A 26,897-nucleotide genomic window follows, 5' to 3' on the forward strand; every position below is an offset into this window, starting at 1 on the left:
CAAACTTTATAAAGAATGTTTCGTGCTCCTCCCCAACTAATATAGATCTCACAATCCACCGCCTTCAAGGTCTAACGTCCTCACTGACACTCGTATTCCTCTCCAATCGATGAGGGGTCTTACAGTCCACCCACCTTCGAGACCCAGCGTCCTCGCTGACACTCGTGCCCCTCTCCAATCGATGTAAGATCTCACAAAATCAAATACGTTAGAATGTTGGATGAAAAATCGACATGGTAATAACTAAGACACTAACATAGATTAAGCCTAAATGAATGATGTTGTGTCACGTCAACTTTTCAACTAACATTGTAACGAACTTGCTACTATAAACGTAGTTTTGAAATGTTTATAAAAAAGTCAAAGTTAATATTGCAACTTTTGAAACAAGAATATTTGTAAGGCTCGAGTAAAGATGGATACATGAATGAACCAAACCACGTCTAAATGACAGTGATCCTGAGAATAGAAAGACTAAAAAATGCTTAGCCAATAAGGTATACCTTTCTTTTCGACGACTCAATCATAGAGACTTTAAAATTAAGAGCAATACTATGTTCGATGACCTACTGATAATTTTCCTAGAAAACATATGAGTAAGGATAAAACTCGTGTTGATTTATGGGAATAGTCTTTACTCTTAAAAGCGAACAATAAGTAACACGGTCATGTCACAGAGGATGCAAGAAAATGTTGAGACCATTCGGTGCCAGAATCTAGATTTTGAACCGAGCTTCCAACGGGTCATAATCTAAGGCGAAAATTATTCAATTATTGGGCAAATTTGGTTCGAAAGTGGAGCCGCTTATCCTAAGCCACAAGGAGGGTTCATTTATTATTTATGAACAGTAGTGGGCATGGCCGTCCAAACTAAATTAGAATGCCCATTTTCTTAATTAATCTTCCACTAATTACAATTAACGTATAATTATAATACGTATTATTTGTCAATGAATTTTCATGACCTGGCACTCACCCAATAAAAACAAAGCCAAGTGGCAACTAGCCAGTCAGCAATGTGCTGTGTCATTTCCAATTGTAATATTTTAATTTCTGAATTATTATTATTATTATCTAATGCCTTGTTTTTCCATTGGCTTGCTTTTTTCAGGTCATGTGGTTTTGTTTAATTTTTGTGGGTGGTCAAATGTGAACCACTAATTATATTTGGCTTTTCAATTTCTTAACCACAAAAAAAAAATAATAATAATAAGAAAATTAAATTAAGCCTTTTATTATCTTTCAAAAATAAAAATAAAAAATTAAATTAATAAAAATACTTTTTCGAGTGAAACTACATTAATACCTTAAAAAAAATTAAAAGTTTAAATCTTTTTTTTTTTATCGTTAGTACCCTTAAAATTGAAGAGAAAAATGATTTATGAGATGTAAATAAATTATTATTTATATATTACGATAATAAATTTTTTTTTATATATATATATAAAAGTTAAAGGTTATAAGGTATTTTTGAAACAATATCCAATTAAATATTTTAATTATTTTTTTTTAATTTCAAATTATTATCTAAATTTTTAAAAGTTACTGTAATTTTTTTATATTAACTCCTTAAAAAAATGAGTTAGTTTTTGAATTTGGGAATAAAATGATTTTTCAGGTTTATTATTTTTAAAATTAATATACAATCCCTTGTAACACTAAATTCTAATACAATTAGTTAAAAAAAACGACAATAACAGCAAATATAACACGTAGCACGACATGTTTCAAACTAATTTCTGTAATACGTGACATATAAAAACAAGAACATGTGCAACTTTACTCATAATTTAATCGTTTAAAGAGAAAGAGTGCGACAATATATTATAGTATATGGTCCACCGTTTTGTAAGAGTCGTGGCTTACGACAAATTAAGAAAGCTGAGTTTAACTAATGGTGTAGTAATAGAAGCTTGAATTTTGCTGGTCGGCCTCGATCATTGAAGCTTGAATTCTGTTTAGGTTGGAGCTTTGTAAAACACACCTTGGTCGTGAACTTTCAGGCTCGACCACATTGACTCTAGTTAGGGTAAACTTTAAATTTTTAAACATTTAATTCATTCTTTTAGATAGAAGCATGTTTGAGGCACCCGTACGTGATATAAATGACTTTTTATAATTTACGTCCTACCATCAATTTAAATTAATATTATCTATTTTAAATTAATATCATCTTTGAGAATCTAAGACAGTGTCATATATGTATTTCTTTGTCTTCATATACCATATAAGGTACGACCAATATAGGAAGAATGTAGCATTAGCGAAGTTTTAATTCCTTTTATAGTTATATTTTCTAACTCTTTATTTAATATTAACAAATAAATAACATAATTCATATAACACATAAGGTACGGCCAATATAGGAAGAAGGTAGTATTAACGAATTTTTAATTTCTTTTATAGTTATATTTTCTAACTCTTTATTTAATATTAACAAATAAATAACTATAAAAATTAAATGGAATCAAGTAACAAATATTAATATAATTTTTATTATTTGATATCAACGAATAATTACCAATTACATCCATTAACAAAAAAAATTAAAATATTTATTTTTCTAGAAAATAAAAGCCAATATGTATTTTTTAAAAAATAAATAGCAAAATATAATGAGAATGGATTGGCGATTATAATAATAGGAAAAAATGTACCCTAATCATAGCTATAAATTTCTAGCCCCAGCGGTCGCCAAGATGTCGATCACTTCGTTACGAATATTTCAAACAAAAAAAATAAAATAATAATGATAATCTCTTTCTTCTTCATTTTATCCGATTTCCTCTTTTAATTTCTGCATTTTTTCTTTCCCGCTTCAGCCGCAAAGATCTCCGTGAAAATCTGACCTGCGTTTCTCCATTTTTCCAAAAGATTTCTCCTCGTTTTCCTCGTGATTCCATCTGTACAGACAATTTAAAGCTCTAAAGCTTTAAAGCGATCGAATCTGCACGGTTTGCTTTTTTCAACTTCATCTCTATTTCGTTTCATAATCCATGAACATCTCAACATCATTCACGAACCTTCTAGCTGAACATTCAAGTTCAGCGTATAATTTCGCCGTTTTTTCCTTTTCATTTTATTCTAGATTTAGATCTTCAACGTTTCATCTGTTCGAGCAAATGATGCAGGGAGAGCAACGAGTTGCGATTCCGGTCAAGTGAATCGGCGATTTTTTATGTGTTGAGGAGGCTGAGACGATAATGACCGGAAGCGGCGGAAGAGAGGAGAATGGAATCCGCCGGGCGGATTCCAATGAGGAGGAGTATCAGGTGGAGAGCGTTCGTGATCGGATTTCATCGTCGCGAGGGAGTCGATTTAATCTGATTCAGAAACAGTTGAGACTTGAGCCGACTCGCAGACGATTTAGCCGCGAAAATCTCATCAATGGCATTAAATGCCTCGTTATTCTCCCTGACAGCAGGTACGTCCGCTTTTCTCGAACCGCAAATTTTGACAACTGATTTTAAGTTCTGTTAAACGCTGCGATTTTGCATGAATGCAACTCTCCCCTCCATGAATCTCCGTATACCAGAAATCGCCATCGTCGGAAAACCGCTTCCGGTTTCAATGCGAATTAATTTGTTTTCCAAGTTATTTTAATTATTTATATTTTGTACAGCTGATTAACTTACAAATATATCATTAATAGGTTTTTAAATTTGAAAAATAAGTTTTTAAAACTTTCCAATTAGGTTAAACTTTAAAAATATTTATTTAATTTCTAGACAAATTTTCAACATATTCAATATTTATTTAAAAAATAAAGAGTATTAAACAAATTTTAATTCTATATAACTAGTAGCTATTTTTTTTGTTTAATTTCACTAATTAACACAAGATTGCTTTAATAACCTATTAAATATAAAATTAAAAGAAAAATACATTCGGTACATATTTTAAAAAATAAAGATATATATAATTTTTAGAAAAAAAAAATATTTGTTTTGGCAGACAATTTTTACGGTGGTAATTAGTTTTCACACACGTGGCGGTGGAAGCAGTAAAAACGATCAAATTTATTTGTGTGGTCGGCCGGGAAAAGACCAGTGATGGATTTTAATGAAGAAATATATTTTGAGATTTTAAATCAATACGGTCGCATTAAATTAGTATATGGTTGTGTTGTCACTTTCCTCACACATCACATGTATAAGCGCTGCACCAGATTTTAGGAGTAATTTTTGGGTTTTCTTTTGAATCATATTTATCTTGCCGTATGCGGTTATTTTATTATACCATTCTATACTAATATAACCCTCTTAGATCTGAAATAGTTACTCAATTACCTTATTTGTGGGTGTCTTGTAGATCTGACCTGGGAATTTTTATTTTTTATTTTTTTAATTTTAATTTTAATTTTAATTTTAAATTAAAGAATAATTTTTCAGCTGATTTGAATATTTAGTTATTTGTTCCCATTTTGTTCTTCTTAATGTACTTTTTGCCTTTTTTCTCTCTTTTTTAGATTTTGGGGATTTTATTCATGGGTATCTTTTGAGTTTTTTTTTTGTGTGGCTTTTTTTCCTTTTTGGAGGAAATTAAGATTTCGTTTAGGAAAATTGAGTAAACAGTTCATTATGAATAGGTCAACTTTTGTGGGCTTTTTGATATAAGATAAGTGGAAATTGTCGCATTTAGATAGCTTTTTAATTGGTAGACGTGTAGTGGAAGAACATACAAATTTTGGTTTTGAAACTTAAAAAGGAAGAACATGGGTGGGTGGAGCCTTCTGGATTTCATCCCATTTCAAGTACACGTGGATGTTCTTGAGAGTAATCAAACAAACTTTTTATTTATTTATTTAAAATACTGTTTTGGAATTTGACTTTCATAAATTGTATCTTATTATTGATGTAGACACTAAATTTAAATATGATATTGAAAGATCTATTTCATAGACGATTTAAATATGAAAAATAATTGTTGTGAATTTATTTATTTTTTAAACCCAAAAAATGGTGAAGTGTTTAGTGACATGGTGTGCAAATGAAATGCAGATGGTATAGGGCGTGGACGAAGTTCATACTGATATGGGCAATCTATTCCTCCTTCTTCACACCCATGGAATTTGGATTCTTCAGGGGATTACCAGAGAATCTATTTATACTCGACATTGTTGGGCAGCTTGCTTTCCTCCTTGACATTGTTTTCCAGTTCTTCGTTGCCTACAGAGACAGCCAGACATACCGAATGGTCTATAAGCGCACTCCAATAGCGCTCAAGTCAGTTTCTTTTTTCATTTCCATTAGCTCACTGTTCTTGGGTCTGTATTACGATCTCTTCTGGATTAATACTCACTGTTTGACTGCTCAAATAGGTACTTGAAATCCACTTTTGTCACTGATTTGCTTAGCTGTATGCCCTGGGATATCATTTATAAGGTGACACTCTATGCAAGCATTTCTTTATTTTGTCATTGGGATCTTATTTTCATTGATTTTAAGATTCTTTTATGAGTCATTCTTGTTTTTAACATTTTCATACATCTGTTTGAACAGGCTTGTGGGAAGAGAGAGGAGGTGAGATATCTCCTATGGATTAGGCTATTCCGAGTGCGAAAAGTCACAGATTTTTTTCAGACGTTGGAGAAGGATATACGTATTAATTATATGTTCACTAGAATTTTCAAGCTCCTTGTTGTTGAACTTTACTGCACACATACTGCGGCCTGCATCTTTTACTATTTGGCAACTACTCTTCCTGCTTCTCAAGAAGGGTACACATGGATTGGAAGCTTGAAATTGGGAGACTATAGTTACTCACATTTCAGAGATATTGATTTATGGAAACGCTACACCACCTCTTTATATTTTGCTATTGTCACCATGGCCACTGTTGGTAAGTACCTTCTACACATCTTAAATGATAATATAGAAGTGCATGAAATGAAATGAACATAGTTTTCCTGTTTCTTTCTTGATCCATGCATCTCAAAAATTGTTGATGCATGTTCTGTTTATCTGAAATGATTATAAGTTGAACTTATTGATGCTCTGTTCTTTCTTAATCCTTACTCTTTTTTTCTTTTTATTATTTGTGTGTGAACAGGTTACGGAGATATACATGCAGTCAACTTGAGGGAAATGATATTCATAATGATTTATGTGTCATTTGACATGGTTCTCGGTGCTTACTTGATTGGTAACATGACTGCATTGATTGTAAAAGGATCCAAGACGGTGAAATTCAGAGATAAAATGACAGATGTAATGAAATACATGAACCGGAATAGACTTAGCAGGGAGATCCGTGATCAGATTAAAGGTCATTTACGTTTACAGTATGAAAGTAGTTACACTGAGGCTACTGTTCTACAGGATATCCCAATATCAATCCGTGCTAAGGTACATAATTTAGTTTAAACGTAATATGCATATCCGGGTTGGCTTTCTATTTTTTCTTCATTGCATAAATGTGCACCGATTGCTAGCATGACGGTATTTCACTTCGTGCAGATTTCCCAAACGTTATACTTGCCTTATGTTCAGAATGTCTCTCTCTTTAGAGGGTGTTCTCCAGAATTCATCAATCAAATAGTAAGCATGTTATTTGCTAGTTTGTTGCTGATGATCAATTCTTTCAAGAAATTGTTAAAAATATTCATGTTATTTCTTTGGTTCCCTTGTAGGTTATTAAACTCCATGAAGAGTTTTTTCTCCCTGGAGAGGTGATAATGGAGCAAGGAAATGTGGTAGATCAACTTTATTTTGTCTGTCATGGTGAGCTGGTATGAACCCACTTGTCTTTTTTCTTTAAAAATTCTGCACCCACCCCTGACCGAAAATGAGTCCACTTCCCAAGCCCGCTAGCAAATATTATCATTTTTGGACTTTTTTTCAAGGTTTTTAAAACACGTTTGCTAGGGAGAGGTTTCCACATGCTTATAAAGAATGCTACATTCTTCTCTCCAACCGACACCTCTTTTGGGGACCAGCGTCCTCGCTAACACTCGTTCTCTTCTCCAATCGATGTGGACTCCCCCAATCTACCTCCCTTCGGAGCTCAACGTCCTTGTTGGCACACCATCTTGTGTCCACCCTTTTTCAAGACTCATCCTCCTCACTGGCACATCGCCTAGTATTTGACTCTTATACCATTTGTAACGGCCCACCACTACTAGATATTGTCCTCTTTGGGCTTTCCCTTTCGAGCTTCCTCTCGAGGTTTCTAAAATGCGACTGCTAGCGAGAGGTTTCCACCCCCGTATAAAGAATGATTCGTTCTCCTCTCCAACCGACGTGAGATCTCACATTATCTATTTCCAACGATTTATGTTGCCTATACCAAAAGTTTCCAGAATTTGTGTTTTCTTTATGAAGTTTTGGCTCTCGATATGCCTGAATGAAATAACCATATTTCTGCAGGAGGAATTGGGCATAGGACAAGATGGTTCAGAAGAGACCATATCTTTACTGCAACCCAACAGCTCTTTTGGAGAGATTTCAATTCTTTGCAATATTCCTCAACCTTATACAGTTCGAGTGTGTGAATTGTGTAGGCTCTTGCGCCTTGATAAGCAGTCCTTTACAAATATCCTCGACATATACTTTTACGACGGGAGGAAAATCTTGAACAACCTTCTAGAGGTAACACATTTCACTATTAACTTCAAGAACTTCAGTTAGAACGCATCTGTAACACAACTAAGGATTCCATACTTGTAGGGAAAGGAATCAAACCTTCGAGTTAAGCAGTTGGAATCTGATATCTCATTTCATATTGGAAAACAAGAAGCTGAACTTGCTCTCAAGGTGAACAGTGCAGCATATCATGGAGATCTATACCAATTAAAAGGTCTTGTTCGAGCTGGAGCTGATCCAAACAAGACAGATTATGATGGAAGATCGCCATTGGTATGGAGCAGACTCCCAGACCTTTTATTATATGATATTGAATTACTTGGGCTAAACAATTGGTTGTTTTTCCACAGCATCTTGCAGCATCCAGAGGATTCGAGGATATTGTTGGTTTCCTAATACAGGAAGGAGTAAACATTGATCTTAAAGGTTAATTATACAGCAGAGTACAAGTTTTGAGGTTTCTACATCTCTTTTACCTTATTGATGTTCTCTGGCCTTTTCCCAGATAACTTTGGCAATACTCCATTAATGGAAGCCATCAAGAACGGAAATGATCAAGTTGCTGTTTTGCTTTCTAAACAAGGAGCTTCATTGAAGGTTGAAAATGCTGGTAGCTTCCTCTGTACAGCAGTTTCAAGGGGCGATTCAGATCTTCTCAAGAGATTATTGTGCTATGGCATTGACCCCAACTCCAAAGACTACGATTTTCGAACACCATTACATGTAGCTGCTTCAGAAGGGCTGCATTTGATGGCAAAGTTGCTTTTAGAATCAGGGGCTAGTGTTTTCTCAAAGGACAGGTATTCATATATTTTGTAAGCTTATGGAAAAGCATTTGGTTCATTTTGTTTCCATATTGTATCAACAATTTCATCGTCAGTGTGATCATTTCTGTACTGTAGATGGGGAAACACCCCGCTTGATGAAGGCCGGATTTGTGGAAACAAGAACTTGCTCAAGCTCTTGGAAGAGGCAGAAGCTACTCAGTTGTCAGAAACCCCTTTTTCCTCTCGAGAATTCCCAGGTATTCATCAGACCTATTCTCTTCTCTATCTCTATTTCATCAGTATTCTGCACAAGGCACAAGGCATAAGCAAATTGGTCTTTGTATGTTGGGTTAGGAATCACGACTCTCCACGATGATATGATATTGTCACTTTGAGCATGAGCTCTCATGACTTTGCTTTTAGTTTCTCCAAAAGGTCTCATACCAATAGAGATGTATTCCTTACTTGTAACCCCATGATCAACCCCTTAATTAGCCGATGTGAGACTCCTCTCTCAACAATCTTCCCCTCGAACAAAGTATACCATAGAGTCTACTCTGAGGTCTATGGAGCCCTCGAATAGCCTCCCCTTAATCAAGGCTCGACTCCTTTTCTCTGTAGCACTCAAACAAAGTACACCCTTTGTTCGACACTTGAGTCACTTTTGACTACATCTTCGAGGCTCACAACTTCTTTATTTGACATTTGAGGATTCTATTGATATGACTAAGTTAATGGCATGACTCTGATACCATGTTATGAATCACGAACCTCCACAATGGTAAATGATATTATCCACTTTGAGCATAAGTTCTTATGGTTTTGTTTTTGGTTTCGTTTTTGGTTTCCTTAAAATGCCTCATATCAACGGAGGTGTATTCCTTACTTATAAACTCATGATTAACCCCTTAATTAGCCGATCTTAATTAGCGGATGTGGGACTCCTCTCCCAACCATCATCAGCATGTTTCACAGAACACATGGTCCAGTTTTAATTTTGATTGATTCCGAAAGGAAAGAGAAGGATTATTTTCAATGAACATTTGTTATTTTTACAGCAAAAAAACACACAAAGAAATGTACAGTGTTCCCCTTCCACCCATGGAATCGTGAAGAAAACAAAAGACCTGGAATAGTGCTATGGGTTCCACTCTCTATGGAAGAGCTGATCGAAGTAGCATCCGATCAGCTACAAATTTCAGACAAATGTTGTATATTATCAGAAGATGGAGGTAAAATTCATGATGTTCATATGATTGATGAATGCCAAAAGCTCTATCTTGTTCCTGAAACTCATTAGAGAGTTGGGGCAATTGGCTATTGTTGTGTGCAATCAATAAATTTTTGGTTTCCCATTCTTCCGCTTGGCAATGTGTGTAAATGCAATGTTTGATGAATAAAAAAGTAGATCATTTTGATGCCCTTCCAAACTCATCTTTACCCATTTGAGTAATTTGAATCGAACCAAACCAACTCGAACTTATTTAGTTCGAATAAAAAAACGAAGTCGATAGAATTCAATTTTTGAGTTTATTTTTCAAAATTGTTTCAGTTTTGTCAAATTATACTTATTCGACAGCAAAGAATAACTGAAAACAAAGGGGAACCACAGGAGCTTTTTGAAAATATAAAGTGGTTATCCAATGGGGAAAAAAATGTAAAGATGCTTCTCAAAGAAAAGTAAAAGTAAAACTTTATTTTGATTATAAATTTGAGATCAAAAGATTTAAGAAAACAAACATTATTGCAGTTAGAAAATCATTAGGTTTTTCGACCATTATTTCATTATTGATTATTAAGTCGATGATTGATATCATATAAGATCGACAACGGCCCAGATCCGCTGCTAGCAGATATTGTTCTCTCTAAGATTTTCCTAGCTTCCCCTCAAGGCTTTAGAGAAGGTTTTCACACCCTTATAAATAGTGATTTGTTATCCTCCCCAACCAATGTGGGACGTCACAATCCACCCCCCTTCGGGGCCAGCGTCCTCGCTCACACTCTTTCCTTCCTCCAATGAATTGTGATGTCTCACATTGGTTAGAGAGGAAAACAAACTACCATTTACAAGAGTGTGGAAAACTTCCCCTAACAGACGCGTTTTATTGTGATGGTCCCACATTAGTTGGAGAGAAGAACAAACCACAATTTATAAGGGTGTGTAAAACTTCTCTTGGATTTAGACCATTACATATATAAGCCATGTAAATTAATAACATAACACGTTAACACTTATTCTTAAATCAGCATTGGATTGTAGACGAGTTTGTAAATAACATAGGCAAAGGGGGGAGAAAAGGGGCATTTAATTATATAATATATATACTTAATTATTTGAAGATTAGGAGTGATTAGTGGAGAAATAGAATTTAGAGAGGGCAGTAAAGAAAACGACACCGTATTAGGAAGGCCATGTGCGGGGTGGCCCAGAGTGCGCCCCATTTTGGTGCATGCTTCGGCACCGCAATCAAGACTCCGCCCCCCTCCCCCCCCCCGCTCTTTGGCTAAATATTCTTTTTATTTTTTAATTTTTAAGCATTTTTATCTTTAACTGTAGTTATTAAATATTTACTATGATTAATTTGAAAGTATAATAAAGAAAAACAGATTTTAATGCTAATTTATTCCTTATATTTTTAATTTTGATTATTTTATTTTGGTACTTTTGCATTCCCATGTTTATATGACAAAATAATTATATATATTTATTTAAAAATAGTTTTTTTTTTTTAAAAAAAGAAAGGACAATGAGAGGAATTAAGTGAAAAAGGGAGGGTATATCCGTAAATGAAGGAAATGGAAGAGGGTGATTAAGAAAAATAACTAATTGGAAGACAGGCAATCACAGGCTTTTGGCGGGTTCCTGAAGTTGATTTGTGAGCTGAAATCTCAGCTCCATTTCACCTTATTAATGTCTTTTAAATCCATATTTCCGTCCTTTTTTACCGCTCCTCTGCGCCACCACCTCCTCCGCCATCGCCGCCACCGCCGCCGCCGTCACTCCTTCCTCCACTATCCTTCTCTCCCAATCCTGACCAACAAACACTGAGAGCCCACTCCAAGCCTACCACTCAATTTCTTCATCCTCTCCGTTTTTCTCTTGCTTCTTTGCGGGATTTTCAGTAAAGATTCCATGCTCTTTCTTCCAACCGAAGCACCTGCAGATCCGCAGCTTAATCAAGGTACTCACCTACATTTGCTTACTAACCCCAATTAATTTAATATTCCAAGTGTTCTAATAATGTTAATCAATCAGTTTTTAATCTTATTCGTTTCGCGACTTTTACTGGCGTGGTGATATCACTCTTCTGTTCACTTTCCTGCTCTTGGCGTTTTCTCCTCTGTGTAATTTTCTAATTATTCGTTTTGGATTTTTTTTTGCCATTTGCGTCTTCCTCTTTCTGGTGGGTTTTTTATTTTTAAATTCTTTCTCTTGTGTTACTTTCACTCCATTTTCCTTTTTTCTTGTTTCTCCAGATTTGGTTGGACAGATTGTTTGGGATTCTGATTTTTCCCTCTGTTATTGTCAGTTTTCTTGTTCTGGGATTCAGTGCACGAACGGCATTTTTTTGAATGGGGCTGTTTTCTAGATCACGGCTTTGTCCGTTTGCGTGTGTGGATTTTGTTTAGGTCATTGCTGTTTCCAGTGCCCGGATCCGGGGGTTTTCTACTGGATGGTTTGAATTTTGTCTCTAAAATTTGGCGTTTCTGACAAGTTTGTGTCTCATCCAAGAAGGTGCGTTTGAGAATTCTCATATGTTTCTGAATTGTTTTTCTGTTCTTCTTCTCCTTGCTCTTATGCTGTTTTCTTCTTCTTGTTTTCCCTTTTGTTTCCCTTATTGTTTAAGAAAGAATGTGTTATCTGGGTTCAAGATGCTTGAGCTGAATCTCCAGCATTTCATGGTTTGTTCTCTTCGTCAAATTCGGATGTTCTGTTTTTTGTGTGCTTCTTATTCCCTAACCCAGTAATGTTCAGTTGTCATCTAATTTCTTTCACTGTTCTTCTCAATGGTACTGGTCTGACCTTTTGATGTGATCTACTAATAGCCCGTGACTGGAAATTTGAATGTCTAGTCTAGGTAGATTGTGCCTGCTGGAATTGTTCACCGAAAGATGCGGTTTCGTCTAATATGGATTTGGAGTTTTATCAGTTCAGCCATGCTTTGGTTATGTGCATTTTGATCGTTACTGATTGTAATTTTCATTAAACAAAGAAAGTATTGAGTACATTAGTATTGACTTGGTCTGTTGTTCAGCATTGCCTAATTTCTTGTGTGTCCTCTGCATGTACTTCCAAACTCTTGCGGAATGTGTAACAACCCAAGCCCACCGCTAGGAGATATTGTCCTCTTTGGGCTTTCCCTTTTAGACTTCCTTTCAAGGTTTTTAAAATGCGTTTTCTAGGGAGAGGCTTCCACACCCTTATAAAGAATGCTTCGTTCTCCTCCCCAATTGATGTGGGATCTCACATTCTAGGCCTCGACATTGATGTGGGACCCCCCAATCCACCCCCCTTTGGAGCCTAATGTCCTTGCTTGCACACCGCCTTGTGTCCACTCCCTTTCAGGGTTCAGTCTCCTTGTTGGCACATTGCCCGATGTCTGGCTCTAATACCATTTGTAACAACCCAAGCTCACTGCTAGGAGATATTGTCCTCTTTGGGCTTTCTTTTTCGGGCTTCCCCTCAAAGATTTTAAAACGCGTCTGCTAGGGAAAGGTTTTCACACCCTTATAAAGAATGTTTTGTTCTCCTCCCCAGCCAATGTGGGATCTCATAGAATACCCCTTTGTTTCATGACTTTAATGTTTTCCCAAGTCGGTTCTTTTTATATTTCCTAGTTCGATTACCAAGTACAAGCATATACTACTATTTCATACTCTCCCATTTTCCTATTTTCCAGCTGAGAAAAGGGATTCATTATCCTTTCATTTTGATACTTAAAAGTTGCTATGATATTGTGGTCAAGGGGAAGGTCTTAAGTTTGAATTCGTAACTTAAGTTGTATTTGTATCATTCAACTCTATGAGATTTCACTTTTACTTGCTGTTTCCTCTTTTGCTCAACTGCTAAAGTTTTATGTATCATCTGACAATCCCTGATATGATTGTGTTCAAGCCTTTTTTCATTCATTGAGATTCTTCCTCGTGTATTTATTTCCAAAAGGCTGTTTTTGAAGAGAAATATGGGGTCACTTACCTCATCAGTTTACAGAAAATCATACTTAGGAATAAGACGAAGCTGTTGTTTAAATGAAATTTTGTGCAGTGGATGATTGCGATATTGCATAAAAATGTCGAGGAATGCTAAATGGAAGCTTGAGAAGACAAGAGTAAAGGTGGTCTTCAGGCTTCAATTTCATGCCACGCATGTAAGTCAGCTTACTTCATTACCAGATTCTTCCATATTTACTTTTATTTCCTTTCTATGTACTTTCTAGGTGTCTCATTTGGAAACATGCTTCCAATGCTTTCCTTTTGATATTGTGTTCATATCACAACGAACATATTGTTCATTTATAGACCAATATGTAGAATATATATAACCGCCTAAGCCCACCGCTAGAAGATATTGTTCTCTTTGGGCTTTCCCTTTTGGGCTTTCCCTCAAAGTTTTTAAAATGCGCCTATTAGGGAGAGGTTTCCACACCCGTATAAGAAACGTTTTGTTTCCCTCTCCAACCGATGTGAGATCTCACAATCCATTCCCCTTGGGGGCCAGTGTTCTCGCTCGCACACCTCCCGGTGTTTGACTTTGATACCTTTTGTAACGACCCGACTTTCCGCACATGCGCTGGTTGGAGTCGTCACTTAGCAATCAAACATTTATAATTTAAGATACATGCAAACATGCTAAAGATAATTTACTAAAAAATCATGCTTGGGGTGCCCTTTCTAAATAATTTAAAAACATGCAATTTAACCAAATAGTTTCACAATAAGATAATGAAAGAAACCGACACCGGGCGGTGTGCTAGTGAGGATGTTGGGCGTCCAAGGGGGGTGGATTGTGAGATCTCACATCTGTTGGAGAGGAGAACGAAACATTCCTTATAAGAGTGTTGAAACCTCTTCCTAGTAGACGGGTTTTAAAACTATGAGGCTGATGGTGGTTCATAACGGGCCAAAACAAACAATATCTTTTAGCGGTAAGCTTAGGCTGTTACAATATAAAAGAACTAGAAAAAGGGTAGCCAGCATAAGATGGGTGCTTAGTGGGAGGATTCTAATATTGGATTCAATCAGTGATATCAATCATGCGTATGAGCTAATCTTCAGTAACTCAGTCCTTGTAGAGTGGGCATGACTGAGTAAAGTTGTGTTATATGGTAAGAATGGAAAAACACAAAAGACAACATGTTTTCTGGCATGTGATGATTGTCTTGTTGTTCATTGTCTTATTTGGTTTGAATGCCTGGATTTCTAGTATGATTCCCAAGTCATTGAAGCTTAAACTCTTACATCTGAATTGTTCCTCTTTCTTTTTCTTCCATCATTGGCCGTTTTCAGTTGTCAACAGACTCGTTAGTAATACAGTATAACCTTTTATTTTGACATAAAATACTGCCTACGATATCGAATGCATCCAATCGTATCATTTAGCAGTGACTGAATCTTGTTCTCTCCTGCTCGATCCAGATTCCGCAATTTGGATGGGACAAACTATTTATATCTTTTATTCCTGCTGATTCTGGAAAGGCAACAGCAAAGACAACTAAAGCAAATGTGAAAAATGGAGCCTGCAAATGGGCTGATCCTATCTATGAAACAGCTAGGCTTCTTCAAGACACTAGAACAAAGAAATATGATGATAAGCTCTATAAACTTGTGGTGACCATGGTAGTATTTCTATTAACGCTTCATTTTCTCGTTCTTCGATTGTTTTTTAACTTCTTGTTTGCTCTAACTTCTTTTTGGACCAAATCCCAACAATAATAGGGCTCGTCTCGTTCGAGCATTCTTGGGGAAGCTGACATCAATCTTGCTGATTATGCTGATGCATTGAAGCCTTCAGCTGTTGCCCTGCCTCTTAATGGGTGTGAATCAGGAACTATTTTACATGTAAGAATTTTGAAAGGCTTGGCGTTCCTAACATATAGCTCAATGCTCTTATCAATATTCTATCCATCTCTTTCTCATTTGTTATAATTTGACTGTAACATATCAATGGCAGGTTACTGTACAGCTTCTTACTTCTAAAACTGGTTTCAGGTACTACTTAAAATGAAACTTTCATAATCTATCCTATTTTCATCCTATTTACATTTATTACTCATTATCTTTAGGGAGTTTGAGCAGCAAAGGGAGCTTAGGGAGAGGGGGCTCCCAACGTTCTCCGATCAAAATAGTCATGGTGAATCTCCTAGCGGAAAAGTGTCACTATCCGATGATTCAGTGAATAATCATTCAAATAAGGTTTTCTTATCAATTGTTATACTATACTCCAATTTAGCCAATTAGAAAATCTGTGTACTTCTTTAGCTTTGGCTTGCTCTTTTAGTATATTCAGATTTCAGTGAAATTGTTCTGCTACTAAAAAACATTTCTCCCTGTGCTTCCCATCCCACTTCCACCTTGGCTGAAATAGGTCAATGCAAGAATTAGGTCCAAAGAAGTATATAGCGAACTCCCCTTACTTGAAGACGAGGTTGGGCGAAAAGAAGAGTATGCAGATTCAGCAACCGGTTTTGATGGCTCTTCCAATACTTCAGAAAGTCTATATGCTGAGAAACATGAAATTGACAGCATAAAGAGCACAGTATCTGGTGATCTAGGTGCCATTTCCACTGGCCAAAGTCCTGGGTCAGAGAAAGGAGACCAGGGTGATCATCAATATTCAGTGCAGGGATCCAATAAATGGGCTCATAACTGGGGTTCTGACTATGCTGCTGATGGTGAACTGGCTGCTGTATATAAAGAAAATCATAGACTTAGAGAAAGCTTGGAAGTCGCAAATTCCTCGATTGTTGAGTTGAAGCTAGAGGTAAGCACTCTGCAAAATCATGTCGATGATATGGACGTCGAAACACAAAAATTTGCTTGGCAGCTTGCTTCTGAGACTTCTTCAGGTAAAGAACTGACAGAAGAAGTTTCAGTATTGAAATCCGAGTGTTTAAACCTTAAAAACGAGCTCGAGAGATTAAAAAATTTGCAATCAAGTCTTTCAGAATCTAGAAAAGAAATTGTGGAGAGTGACCAGGATAACTTATCCCAAAAGTTAGAGCTAAAATGGTTAAAGGGGCTCTTAACAATGGAGGAAAAGATTAGAGATATACTAAATAAGGCTCACTTTGGATGTCAAGACAGAGATGTTCGGTTTCTTCTGGCCGACTTGGAGGCCTTGCTCTGCTTTCTACAAGATTTCAGAGAACGAACGGAACAGGAAATTTCATGTGTCAAAGCAAACCAAAATGAGATCCGAAAGTTAAACTCCCCGATACTGGCATCGGGAACTGGGTTCGATTCAGACATTTACCACACTGATAGCATGCTTCATTGTCTTATACCGGGTCTGGTGTCGTACGAGCCCAATTCTATAGATGCCTTCAGTTCAATGAAAGGGAAAATTTTTGAACTTCTAAGGGAGTTGGACGAGTCAAAAGCGAAACAGGAAAGCCTTGCACAGAAAATGGACCAAATGGAATGCTATTATGAAGCTTTTATCCATGAACTTGAGGAAAATCAGAGACAGATTATTGGAGAGCTGCAGAATCTCAGAAATGAGCATGCAACATGTATATATACTATCACGGCTTCTAAGGATGAAATAGAAGCCCTGCATCATGAAATGAATAACCATTTAATGAAGTTTGCTGAAGACAAGAAGAGCTCAGATTTCATCAATAAGGAGCTTGAAAGGAGGGTTTTTAGTGCTGAGACGGCTCTCAAAAGGGCACGCTTAAACTACTCAATTGCCGTGAATCAGCTACAGAAGGACCTCGATCTACTATCCGTCCAGGTGACATCCATGTATGAAACTAATGAGAACCTCATTAAGCATGCACTTACTGGTTCTTCACTTCCAAGTAGTCGAGAATACTGTGAAATAGTTTCGAATCCAAAAGTCGAATTGGAGGAAATTTCTACTGGAAAACTCTTGCAGTGTCAGAATCATGATGCAGGGGTGAAGAAATATCATTTTACGGGCGGTATTTTCTCTGAAGACTTGAAAAGGTCTCTCTACTTGCAGGAAGGGCTGTATCAAAAGGTTGAAGATGAAGTCTTTGAAGTGCATTTAGTAAACATACACCTGGATATATTTTCAAAGACGCTGCAAGAAACTTTGCTTGAAGCGAGTACTGGTTTTCGACTTATGAAAGAGAGAATGAATGAGATTAGTCAGCAGCTGGAACTATCAACCAAGTCCAAGGAATTATTGTTTCTTGAACTGCAAGCTTCTTTGGAAGAGATTGATTCTCTGAATAAATATAAAACTGCGATCGTTGCAAAATACAACGAAATGGAATCGAAGACTGAAATCTTAGAAGAAAATTTATTAAACGTTACTCGTGAAAATTCCTTGCAGGCCAAGAAAATGGCAGAATATGAGGCCTTGATGACAGAATATAGTACTTCTGAGAAAAAGTATCAGACTTGTCATATGGAGAAGTTAGAGCTGGAAAATTCAATGATGAAGGAAAGCTTTGAAAATGAAAAACTTCGTAACGAGATTTCTTCTTTGCACAAAGAATTCAAAGCTCATAGAGTTGAATTCGACAACCTCGTTTCAGTGAAGGAGGATCTGCATAATACTGTTGATTTTGCTCATGATAAGTTGAGTAACTTATTGGCTTCCTGTGACAAAAACTATAACAATCTCTTTACCTTAGGTGATTCTGTTCATGATGATTTGGATTCAAAGAGCTTAGCAGGCGTGGTTTCGCAGTTCGAAAATCTCCATCTTGATGCATGCAAGAAAGTTCTTCAGCTAATGAACGAGAACGAGCGTCTAATGGAAGAAAGAGATATGGCTCAAAAGTCCTTGAGCACAGCAGCATCAGAGAATCTAATCATGAAAGAGAATCTTGAACGTGTAACACAAGACACGGTCGACCGATTGGATAAGGCGAATGAGCTAGTGCAGAAGTTTCATATAGCAATGGAGACTGTTTCTGAAAACATTAATAGCAGTGAAGCTGGAGATAAATTTACCCAGCAGCATAAAGAACTTCTGTCTGTTCTCGATCATGTCGAGGATGAACTCGAACAACTGACTTCTAAAAACAATGGGCTTGAAAATGAAATGATGGCACTGAGATTGGTAGATGAAGAACTTGGAAATTGTAAGTTTACGATCGAGCTCTTAGCGAAGGAGAAAAACTCTCTAGTTGAGTCATTACATGAAAAAGTAGAGGAATCAATGAAGCTTAAGTTAGAGCTGGATCGTTCAAAAGATAATTCTGAATCAGAGAAAAGTTTGAGAAATAGTTTGGAGAAAAGAATTAAAGATCTCGATGATCATTTTGAGAAAACGAAGGCGGAAGTTGGAAGTCTCAAGCACTTGGTATTGGAGCTCGAGTCGGAGAAATCAAGACTCAACGAAGATTTAGTACGGTCCGAGGAACTTCTTAAGCGCTTCGATCAAGAAAACTCTTCCTTGGTTTGTTTGGAAAGTGAATTATGTGAAATGCATGAGTTTTCAATAGCTGCAGATGTTAGCCTAGTTTTCACAAGATCTCAGTATCAGAACCATCTTGAAAATCTTGTTCAGAAACTTGTGTTATCAGAAACGGAGTTAGAAGCTTTCGCTTCGGAAAACAAAACGCTTCTTGATGCAAACAAAAGAGGGACGATTCAGTCCGAGGAATTACGAAACCGGACTAAAATTTTGGAGGTTGCAGCTGATGCTGATAGAACTCATCATGCTCAAGAGATTGAAAAACTGGGGAAAAAGTTGAAGACTTATGAAACTGAGATTCATGATTTGTTGCTTTGTAAGGAAGAACTGGAAGTAAGTTTGTTGGTTGTCCGATCGAAATTGGACGAACAGCATGCTCATATAATCATGCTCGAAGGTATGAGCGACGAGACGGTAATCTTGCAAAATAAGTGTAATGATCTAACCCAGAGGCTTTCTGTACAAATCTTGAGAACAGAAGAATTCAAGAACTTGACTACTCACTTGAAGGATCTAAAAGACAAGGCCGACGCAGAATGTCGACAACTTCGTGAAAAGAAAGAGAACGAAGGGACATCGAATTCCATGCAAGAGTCTCTTAGAATTGCATTCATCAAAGAGCAATACGAAACGAAGTTGCAGGAATTGAAGCACCAGCTCTCTGTGTCTAAGAAACACAGTGAAGAAATGCTGTGGAAGTTACAAGACGCAATCGATGAAGTCGAAAATAGGAAAAGAACTGAAGTTTCTCACATAAAACGAAACGAAGAGCTCGGAAATAAGATCCTGGAGCTGGAAGATAACTTGAATGCAGCTGTTTCCGAAAAGCGGGAAATAACGAAGGCGTATGATTTGGTGAAGGCTGAAAAAGAATGCTGTTCTATTAGCCTTGAATGCTGCAAGGAAGAAAAACAAGAGCTTGAAGATTGTTTGAAGAAATGTAATGATGATAAACTAAAATTTTCAATGGAACTGAACCTAATGAAAGATTTATTGGAGAGTTATAAAATGTCCTCAGACCAAGAAAATGCAGCTCCTTGTGAAGAAGTGGAATGCACAAGATCGGTTTCAGCTGATGAGACCGATAATTCACAAGCTTTCATCAATGGTCGAGGGCGACCCGAGCAGGTATATGATGTCATTGTCTAATTTGGCTTACTTTGCTTGGTTTGCTGAGAAAAGTATTGCATTTTCGTGTCAATGGCAGGATGTTCGGATGTTGAGAAGTGTTGACGGGCTCCAAGATGGCTCTCCTGGCAATCAAGATGGCTCACTGCATGATGAGACAAAGCATTTAGCTCTGGTAAATGATAACTTCAGAGCTCAAAGCTTGAAATTTAGCATGGATCACCTAAATGAAGAGGTTAGTAAGCTGTATTGGAGAAAGAAAGTTCGGGTTTCGTTTTTTGATTTATCGTATCGTTTAACAGCTCGAGGACTGCGAGAAGGAAGATCCTGAGATATGAATCCAAACATGTTTGTTTTAAATGTCGTTATAGTCATCTCGTGTTCTTGCTTGCAGTTGGAAAGATTGAAAAACGAAAACTCGCTTGTGCCTGATGATCATACTTCGGAGGCGGATTTTCCTGGGTTAGAATGTCAACTGATGCAGTTACATAAGGTAGTCCATAATTACCAATTTTCGACCTGTAAATCGACGTGCTGACACTTCGGTTCGTTTGTTCAGGTGAACGAAGAACTAGGAAGCATATTCCCTCTGTTCAAGGAGTTTTCGAGCAGTGGCAATGCTTTAGAACGGGTACTAGCTTTGGAGATCGAGCTCGCTGAAGCGTTGCGAGCTAAAAAGAAACCGAGCCTACATTTTCAGAGGTACATCACACAGTACGAGCATGGCAAATTTGATTCTTATAAGCATTTTTCTACTCTTGATGTTTTCAACAAAATTTTTGGTTTGTGGTTCAGTTCTTTCTTGAAGCAACACGGCGATGAAGAAGCGATATTCCGAAGCTTTCGAGACATCAATGAGTTAATCAAAGACATGTTAGATCTAAAGGGAAAGTACACAACTGTCGAGACTGAGCTGAGAGAGATGCATGACCGTTACTCCCAATTAAGCCTTCAGTTTGCAGAGGTTGAAGGGGAGAGACAGAAGCTCATGATGACTGTCAAGAACGTCCGAGCGTCCAGGAAGCTTCTAAATGCCAATAATCGACCCTCGTGGTCGTCCCGAGAGGAGAATTCTCCTTCGTAGCTTCTTGGCTTCCTAAGGTAGTCTCTATTGTGTCTTTCATACGTTCCAGTTCAAATATTACACCAAGGGCTCCATCTTCGGGTTCGAGCATGATATGACCAAGGATATTGATAGTCAAGGGAGCGAGGCGGTACGAGGTTAGAGTCGAGTGAGCTGCACAAGTGAAAATGCAACAGTTTTGTGTAAATAAGAAGAAAGCTTCTGCACGTATTGATTCACCAGTTGGTAGAGCATTATGAAGTATAGGATGTTGTGTTCTATTTCCATGTAATTTTTTTCTGTACAGTAAATGAAGAAATATACCTTCTTCATGGCTACAGGACACTTTTTAACTCTCCACATATTATGAAGAGATAGCAATGAAACCATGTCCATTCTCAATCAAAGCTTAGAATATGGTGGGCCTGGCCCATATATGGGAACTGAACAACGGGCCAATAAACTGCCTTAAAACTTCACTTCCTTTGTGGGCTTATTGGGCTTTGGAAAACCGCAGCAAGACTGTTTTCGTGGGCTTATTAGGCCCAAAGACTCGACCTATATTTTTAAAAATGAAGAAAAATGAAATGAAATAGAATATGGGCCATAGAAGGTAGATTTATATATATATATATATTATAAAATATACATTTAGAAGCCATTAGTAATTCGGTTGTCCCACTAACTCATGTTCACCTATCACCAACGCATCCCATGGAAAGCTTCAAATGGTGTCGTTATAATTGCCTGAAAACTATTGTTGTATGCGAACCCTATTCTAATGTGGTGTAGTTGCTTGAAAACGGTTGTTGTATGTAAATTCTATCGAATGAAAGTTATAGTTGCTTGAAAACTGACGTGGTATGCAAGCTCTATCCGATTTTACAGCAGCTTAGAATCTCTTCCCAATTTATTGTTAAAATATCGATATTAAATCTAAAACTCTTGGCGGATGGCCAACGTTTATATATACATATAGGAAGATCTGTTTAGGAAGTAAGCAGCCCCTTTGACATCTCTTCGTCTGCAAACAATTCTCGATGCAAAGAGTGGATCTGTAGGATCCCTTGGTATATCTTCTAAAGTAAAAATTGAGGCGAGTACACCACGCGTTCTGAAATCCACGTATCCAACGCCTGAAATTCAAACCAAAATGATGACAAAAGAAATTACTTTTGTTTCCTAACCTTCATGAAAATTTTCTCCAATTTTTTTTATTTATTTAAAAAAAGTATAAACCTTTAATGTACAATTTCAAATTTTTAAAAATATAACTTTTTATTATAAAATATAAAGCATTCTAATAAATTCACTAATAATATATTATAACAAAAAAATTATATAATAAATAAGATAAATATAAATTTAGTTAGTTTTGTTTCTGATTGTATATACATTAAAAAAAAAAAAACTAAATATATATATATATATATACACACACACATATATACATAAAACATGTGTGTATTAGTAATAAACTGAGTTATTATAAAATGATTGAAGAAAATTTCTAATTCCACTTAATTTCTAAAAAAAATTGGTAGAATCTTAAAAAAGAAATATGTATGGCGATATATTTCTATTTGTTCAACTGAAAATTAGAAGAAGAAGAAGAAGGGGCGACGAGAAAAACTTACAAAAATCTGCAGACATATCAATGGAGGACTAAAATCGAAACGCTAAATCTCTTTAATGTTTCCAATTGCAACCACTCACCATCTACAAAACTCACATAACTGTACCCATCGAACGAAGAGGAGCCGAACCGAAATGTCCATGGACGACGTGTCGTTCTCCTAAATTCCCATTTACACCACAAGACGGTCCCCGATCGCAAACCATTCTGCCTCCGCCTCCGCCTCCGCCGAACGGAAAACTCTTAAAACCATATTCAGGATCGTCGCCTACTTCGCATTCAACCGATTCTTTCATCTTCTCTTCTTCTTCGGCATCTTCGATGAATTGAAGATCCTGATCATCCTCATCCTCTGTACCGACGCCGGCCACATTCGCCGGAACGAGATTGAGAATTAAACGGCCATTTTCACGGTGCGATTCCAAGGATTGATGATGCCTCACTCTCTCCAGATTCAAAATCAACCTTCCATCGATGCAATTTCTCGTTAAAATCCACGGCGGCCGAATTCGATGCCCTGCCAGTGCCTCTAGGAAAGGAATCGGCGGTGGAAACTCCTTTTTCAACAAATCGCGACGATTAACGCGATTATTAGAAAAATCGGAATCAGAGCGAGTTACTTTCTCTTCGATTTCTCCAGCATTCGAAGTCAAGCAAACTCCGCTCTCAGTTCCGATCAAATCGTCCATTAAAAAATTAAAAGATCTGATGGAATTACAAAAAGAAGAAGAAGAAGAATTAGTCGACAATTTTGACCTGATAATGCCGACTCCAACACCGCGAATGACTCGTTCTTCCTTTCCTTTTCCTTCTTCCAAAGAAATTAGGGCTTTGAGTCCAGAAATCGAGGATCGTACAGTTTCGATTACTGGACATTGATTCTGATTTTGCATGGGGAACCGAAAACTCGTTGCGCAGAGTAGGAAGCCTAAGAAAGACGAAACGATTACCTTAACCTCTGAAAAAAAGCTGCGTTCGCCAGAGAAATACCCCATGGCGGATTTCCTCACTGTTCTATTACAGAAAGGGTTTTCTTTTGCTCTCCCAAACCCTAGCCATGGTGGCCCCCGGGAATGAAATCAATATATTTTATTTTATTTTACCGGACTTTTATTATTATTTATTATTATTATTATTATTATTATTAATTAATTATAATTAATATTTTTAAAAATAATTAAACCGAATGGGAACGGAACGGATGTGGCCCTCCGTTGAATTGCCAACTTCATTAATTAACCTGCAATACATCTGTTCAATTAAATTATTTACTAAATTTTTAACCAATAAAACATATTTAAACCCCGTTTTAACTGATTTATTTTCGTTTTTATTTTGTTTTCCTTTTATCTTAAATATCTGTCTTACAAAACTAATTAACTTTTATTTTATTTTAATTAAATATGAGTTTATTAGGGAGTGAGAGAGAAAAGAATTAGGGCTTACGTGGCAATTGGTGTTGTACACGTTGGATGCTGATCTGTCAAATTTTCCACCACTATTTTCATTAACTTCTCTTTTTCTTTTTTCTCTCAGAATGAAACAGCCGTGTGATCTGATAACTGTAATAATAATTTATTAATTATTAAAAATATTATTGAATTTTAGTTTGGTTTTTCTGCAGACGTTTCTGGTACGACAGCTTTGATGCTGTCGTTTTCCTCTTCACAGTTCAGACTTCATTCGTCTGCCATTTGGATTTCATAATTATTGTTTTTTACTTTAAAAACAATTTAAAAAATAATGAATTCAATAATTTCATTACCATGTAAACTCGTGTTTAATAATATTTAAGTACTATAAAAATTTTTAAAAAATTAATATAATAAATATGAATTTTCTCAAATAATTAAAAAAATAAACTAACCATTCTGCCTAACTTAACTCGAAAATAGAGTCGGGTTGGTGGTATTCGTTGATGCAGCTCAAAGCGACCAAATTAGAGTAATTTATGCCACCAAATTTGCATAAAAATAAGACAAAGCTATACAAAATTATCAATTAAAGTAGTAGATCTTTTAGTCCCTTATCGACGTGGAAGAAGAAAAATAGGACTATTCTAAAGGGTAGGAGTATCTATCTGTATTTGGAGGAGTAGGTGAACGTACTCGTGAAGGAAATGATCTTTACATGGAAATGAAAGTATCCGGAGTAAATAATGAAGAAAATACGGTAGAATCAAAAGTGCTTCTATTTATGACAATATCTTTCGTTTTGTTTAAGTGGGATCCGAAGTATTCGCGTTACTGGGTAGAATGCCTTCGGCTGTGGGTTATCAATCGACTCTTAGTACCGAAAAGGGTTCCTTACAAAAAAGAATTACTTCTACCAAGGAAGGGTGGAAGGTCAAATATTTGAATATTAGTCTAATTAATTTTTTCATAATCATATAATATCATCTAAAAATTAAATGACACGTGCACACATACAATGCGATTCCACGCTATAAGCTGTTGCTGTTGCTGTTACTGACGTCTTTCCCTAAGCTTCGTACAGTCCTCAAAGCTCCCTGCGGGCACTGACACCCCGAACACAGACGACTCTGCATCTCTGCATCTCTGCCCTCCGCCGCCGCCGCACATTCCTCTCCATCACCGCCGTCCTCACCCCCTATTTCCACGTTCGACTCATCGTAGCCCTGGTCGTCGAAGGCCACCAGCTGCAGCATCAGACGGCCGTTGGATCTGTGGGCACGGAAGAATTCGTAGTATCTCAATCTCTCCTCCGTCAGAATCAGCCGTCCGTCGTCGGTGTAGTGTCGTTTCAACACCCATGGCATTTGGGAAGCCAGATTCTCAGTTCGAACCAGCAATTGAATCGGCGGTGGATATTCGTTGTGATCTTTCCTCTCCATTCCCCACATTTTGTTATCTCTCCTACAATTCTCCCCGGAGATGTCCGACGACGTGTGATTCTCCATCAAATCAACACAGCTCTCTATTCCGATGTAATCATCGAAGTCGAAATCTCTGGAGTCCGGAGAAAGGCTCTTGCTCTGCATACTGGTTGTTCAATAAACAGAGTTTAACACAGAGGTATTGCATTTAATAAAGAGAAGGGCTCTGCGTTTTGTATTCAGAAACCGATCCCTTCAAAAGATTTAAATTCGAGTGAAATGAACAGTGGATTTGAAGATTCTTGAACCTAATTTTTCAACATTTGGAAGCATACGCGGGCGACAAAATTGCACCACGTATTTGCTTGAATGTCGCACACAGAACACAACTCAGCCGTCGCCACATTCATAACGCTTCAAGACACACCATTAATTAAGTAATAAATTTCCATGTGGATCCCGAAATTCATCCTCCATTGAAGGAGGAGAAGGGGAAGTTGAAGCAAATGGTCCTGGTTTTGTTCGAAGGATAAGATTGGATTTGAAGTCGGCGATTGTTTATATTAAAAACTGATCGCTGAAAAAGACGAAGAACGGCGAATGGAGAAGACGAAAGGATTTTTCCGTTTTTTTTGTAAAGAAACCGAATCTTGACGATGATTGTTGGATTATGTTAGTCGAAGTCAAAGGAACTAATCACGGGATGAAGAAGAATTAGATACAACTCTTGAATCAATCGATACAAGTCCAGAGCGATCACTCTAACAATAGAAAACAAAGTTAAAATGAAAGGAGAAACTTACAGAAGGGAGAGGATGGAGGTCTGTTATCAATGGCGGCAATGGCGACCTTCCGAGAACTACGAAGTAGCGTTCGATCTTCCACTCTTCTTCACCCTCTCTCTCTCCCTCAGCGGTGGAATTGGAATGGAAGATAAAACGGCGACCGTTCTCCCCCGGTGGTTATCAAGGAAGCAATCACTTTGAAATCAATTTTTTTTTCTTATTTATTTATTATTATTATCATTATTTTGCAAGGATGAATTAAACTAATAATATTAAATTACAACGTGACCAAGTTATATCTCTATCAAATTTTTTTTTAAAAGCGTATTTTACTATAAAAATTTATAATTATATCAAGTAAATCAATTTAAATTATTTATTTCAAATTATTGACACCTTCAAATAAAGTCTATATGCCTATGAATAAAGAAATTTAAAAAATTAAGAAACTATATTATAGTCCTAAACAAGAAAACATTTGATA

The 26,897-nt window shown here is 36.7% G+C and overlaps 3 protein-coding genes across 6 annotated transcripts; 2 read left to right on the plus strand and 1 right to left on the minus strand.

The window, feature by feature from the left end:
* The first annotated feature begins 2,715 nt into the window (after positions 1 to 2,715).
* On the plus strand, positions 2,716 to 9,781 carry LOC111455874 (potassium channel SKOR-like). The gene is made up of 14 exons (XM_023097514.1): positions 2,716 to 2,954; positions 3,132 to 3,424; positions 5,001 to 5,225; positions 5,321 to 5,384; positions 5,502 to 5,841; positions 6,052 to 6,347; positions 6,459 to 6,539; positions 6,632 to 6,730; positions 7,368 to 7,589; positions 7,668 to 7,856; positions 7,934 to 8,009; positions 8,089 to 8,383; positions 8,486 to 8,607; positions 9,409 to 9,781. Exons 2-14 carry the CDS (start codon positions 3,204 to 3,206, stop codon positions 9,648 to 9,650), a joined length of 2,472 nt encoding a protein of 823 aa, XP_022953282.1. The 5' UTR covers positions 2,716 to 2,954; positions 3,132 to 3,203; the 3' UTR covers positions 9,651 to 9,781.
* Positions 9,782 to 10,694: 913 nt separating this feature from the next.
* On the minus strand, positions 10,695 to 26,671 carry LOC111458031. Of its 2 annotated transcripts, XM_023100534.1 has the most exons (3): positions 26,432 to 26,671; positions 25,195 to 25,794; positions 10,695 to 10,726 (listed from the first exon to the last, which is right to left on the minus strand). In XM_023100534.1, exon 2 carries the CDS (start codon positions 25,791 to 25,793, stop codon positions 25,236 to 25,238), a length of 558 nt encoding a protein of 185 aa, XP_022956302.1. In that variant the 5' UTR covers position 25,794; positions 26,432 to 26,671; the 3' UTR covers positions 10,695 to 10,726; positions 25,195 to 25,235. The 2 variants fall into 2 exon arrangements, with proteins under 2 accessions (XP_022956302.1, XP_022956294.1); XM_023100526.1 differs by lacking the exon at positions 10,695 to 10,726 and having other exon boundaries at positions 25,091 to 25,794.
* On the plus strand, positions 11,198 to 21,563 carry LOC111458023 (nucleoprotein TPR-like). Of its 3 annotated transcripts, none has more exons than XM_023100505.1 (12): positions 11,198 to 11,532; positions 11,828 to 12,086; positions 13,617 to 13,719; positions 14,987 to 15,187; positions 15,287 to 15,409; positions 15,522 to 15,559; positions 15,634 to 15,763; positions 15,936 to 20,093; positions 20,173 to 20,328; positions 20,488 to 20,586; positions 20,653 to 20,795; positions 20,889 to 21,563. In XM_023100505.1, the coding sequence occupies exons 3-12, from the start codon at positions 13,642 to 13,644 to the stop codon at positions 21,175 to 21,177; spliced, it is 5,415 nt and encodes a 1,804-aa protein (XP_022956273.1). In that variant the 5' UTR covers positions 11,198 to 11,532; positions 11,828 to 12,086; positions 13,617 to 13,641; the 3' UTR covers positions 21,178 to 21,563. The 3 variants fall into 3 exon arrangements, with proteins under 3 accessions (XP_022956273.1, XP_022956277.1, XP_022956285.1); XM_023100509.1 differs by having other exon boundaries at positions 11,881 to 12,086; XM_023100517.1 differs by lacking the exon at positions 11,828 to 12,086.
* Positions 26,672 to 26,897: the final 226 nt, after the last annotated feature.

This window comes from Cucurbita moschata, unplaced genomic scaffold (genome assembly GCF_002738365.1).
Source record: "Cucurbita moschata cultivar Rifu unplaced genomic scaffold, Cmos_1.0 Cmo_Scf00002, whole genome shotgun sequence".
Lineage (NCBI taxonomy): Eukaryota > Viridiplantae > Streptophyta > Magnoliopsida > Cucurbitales > Cucurbitaceae > Cucurbita > Cucurbita moschata.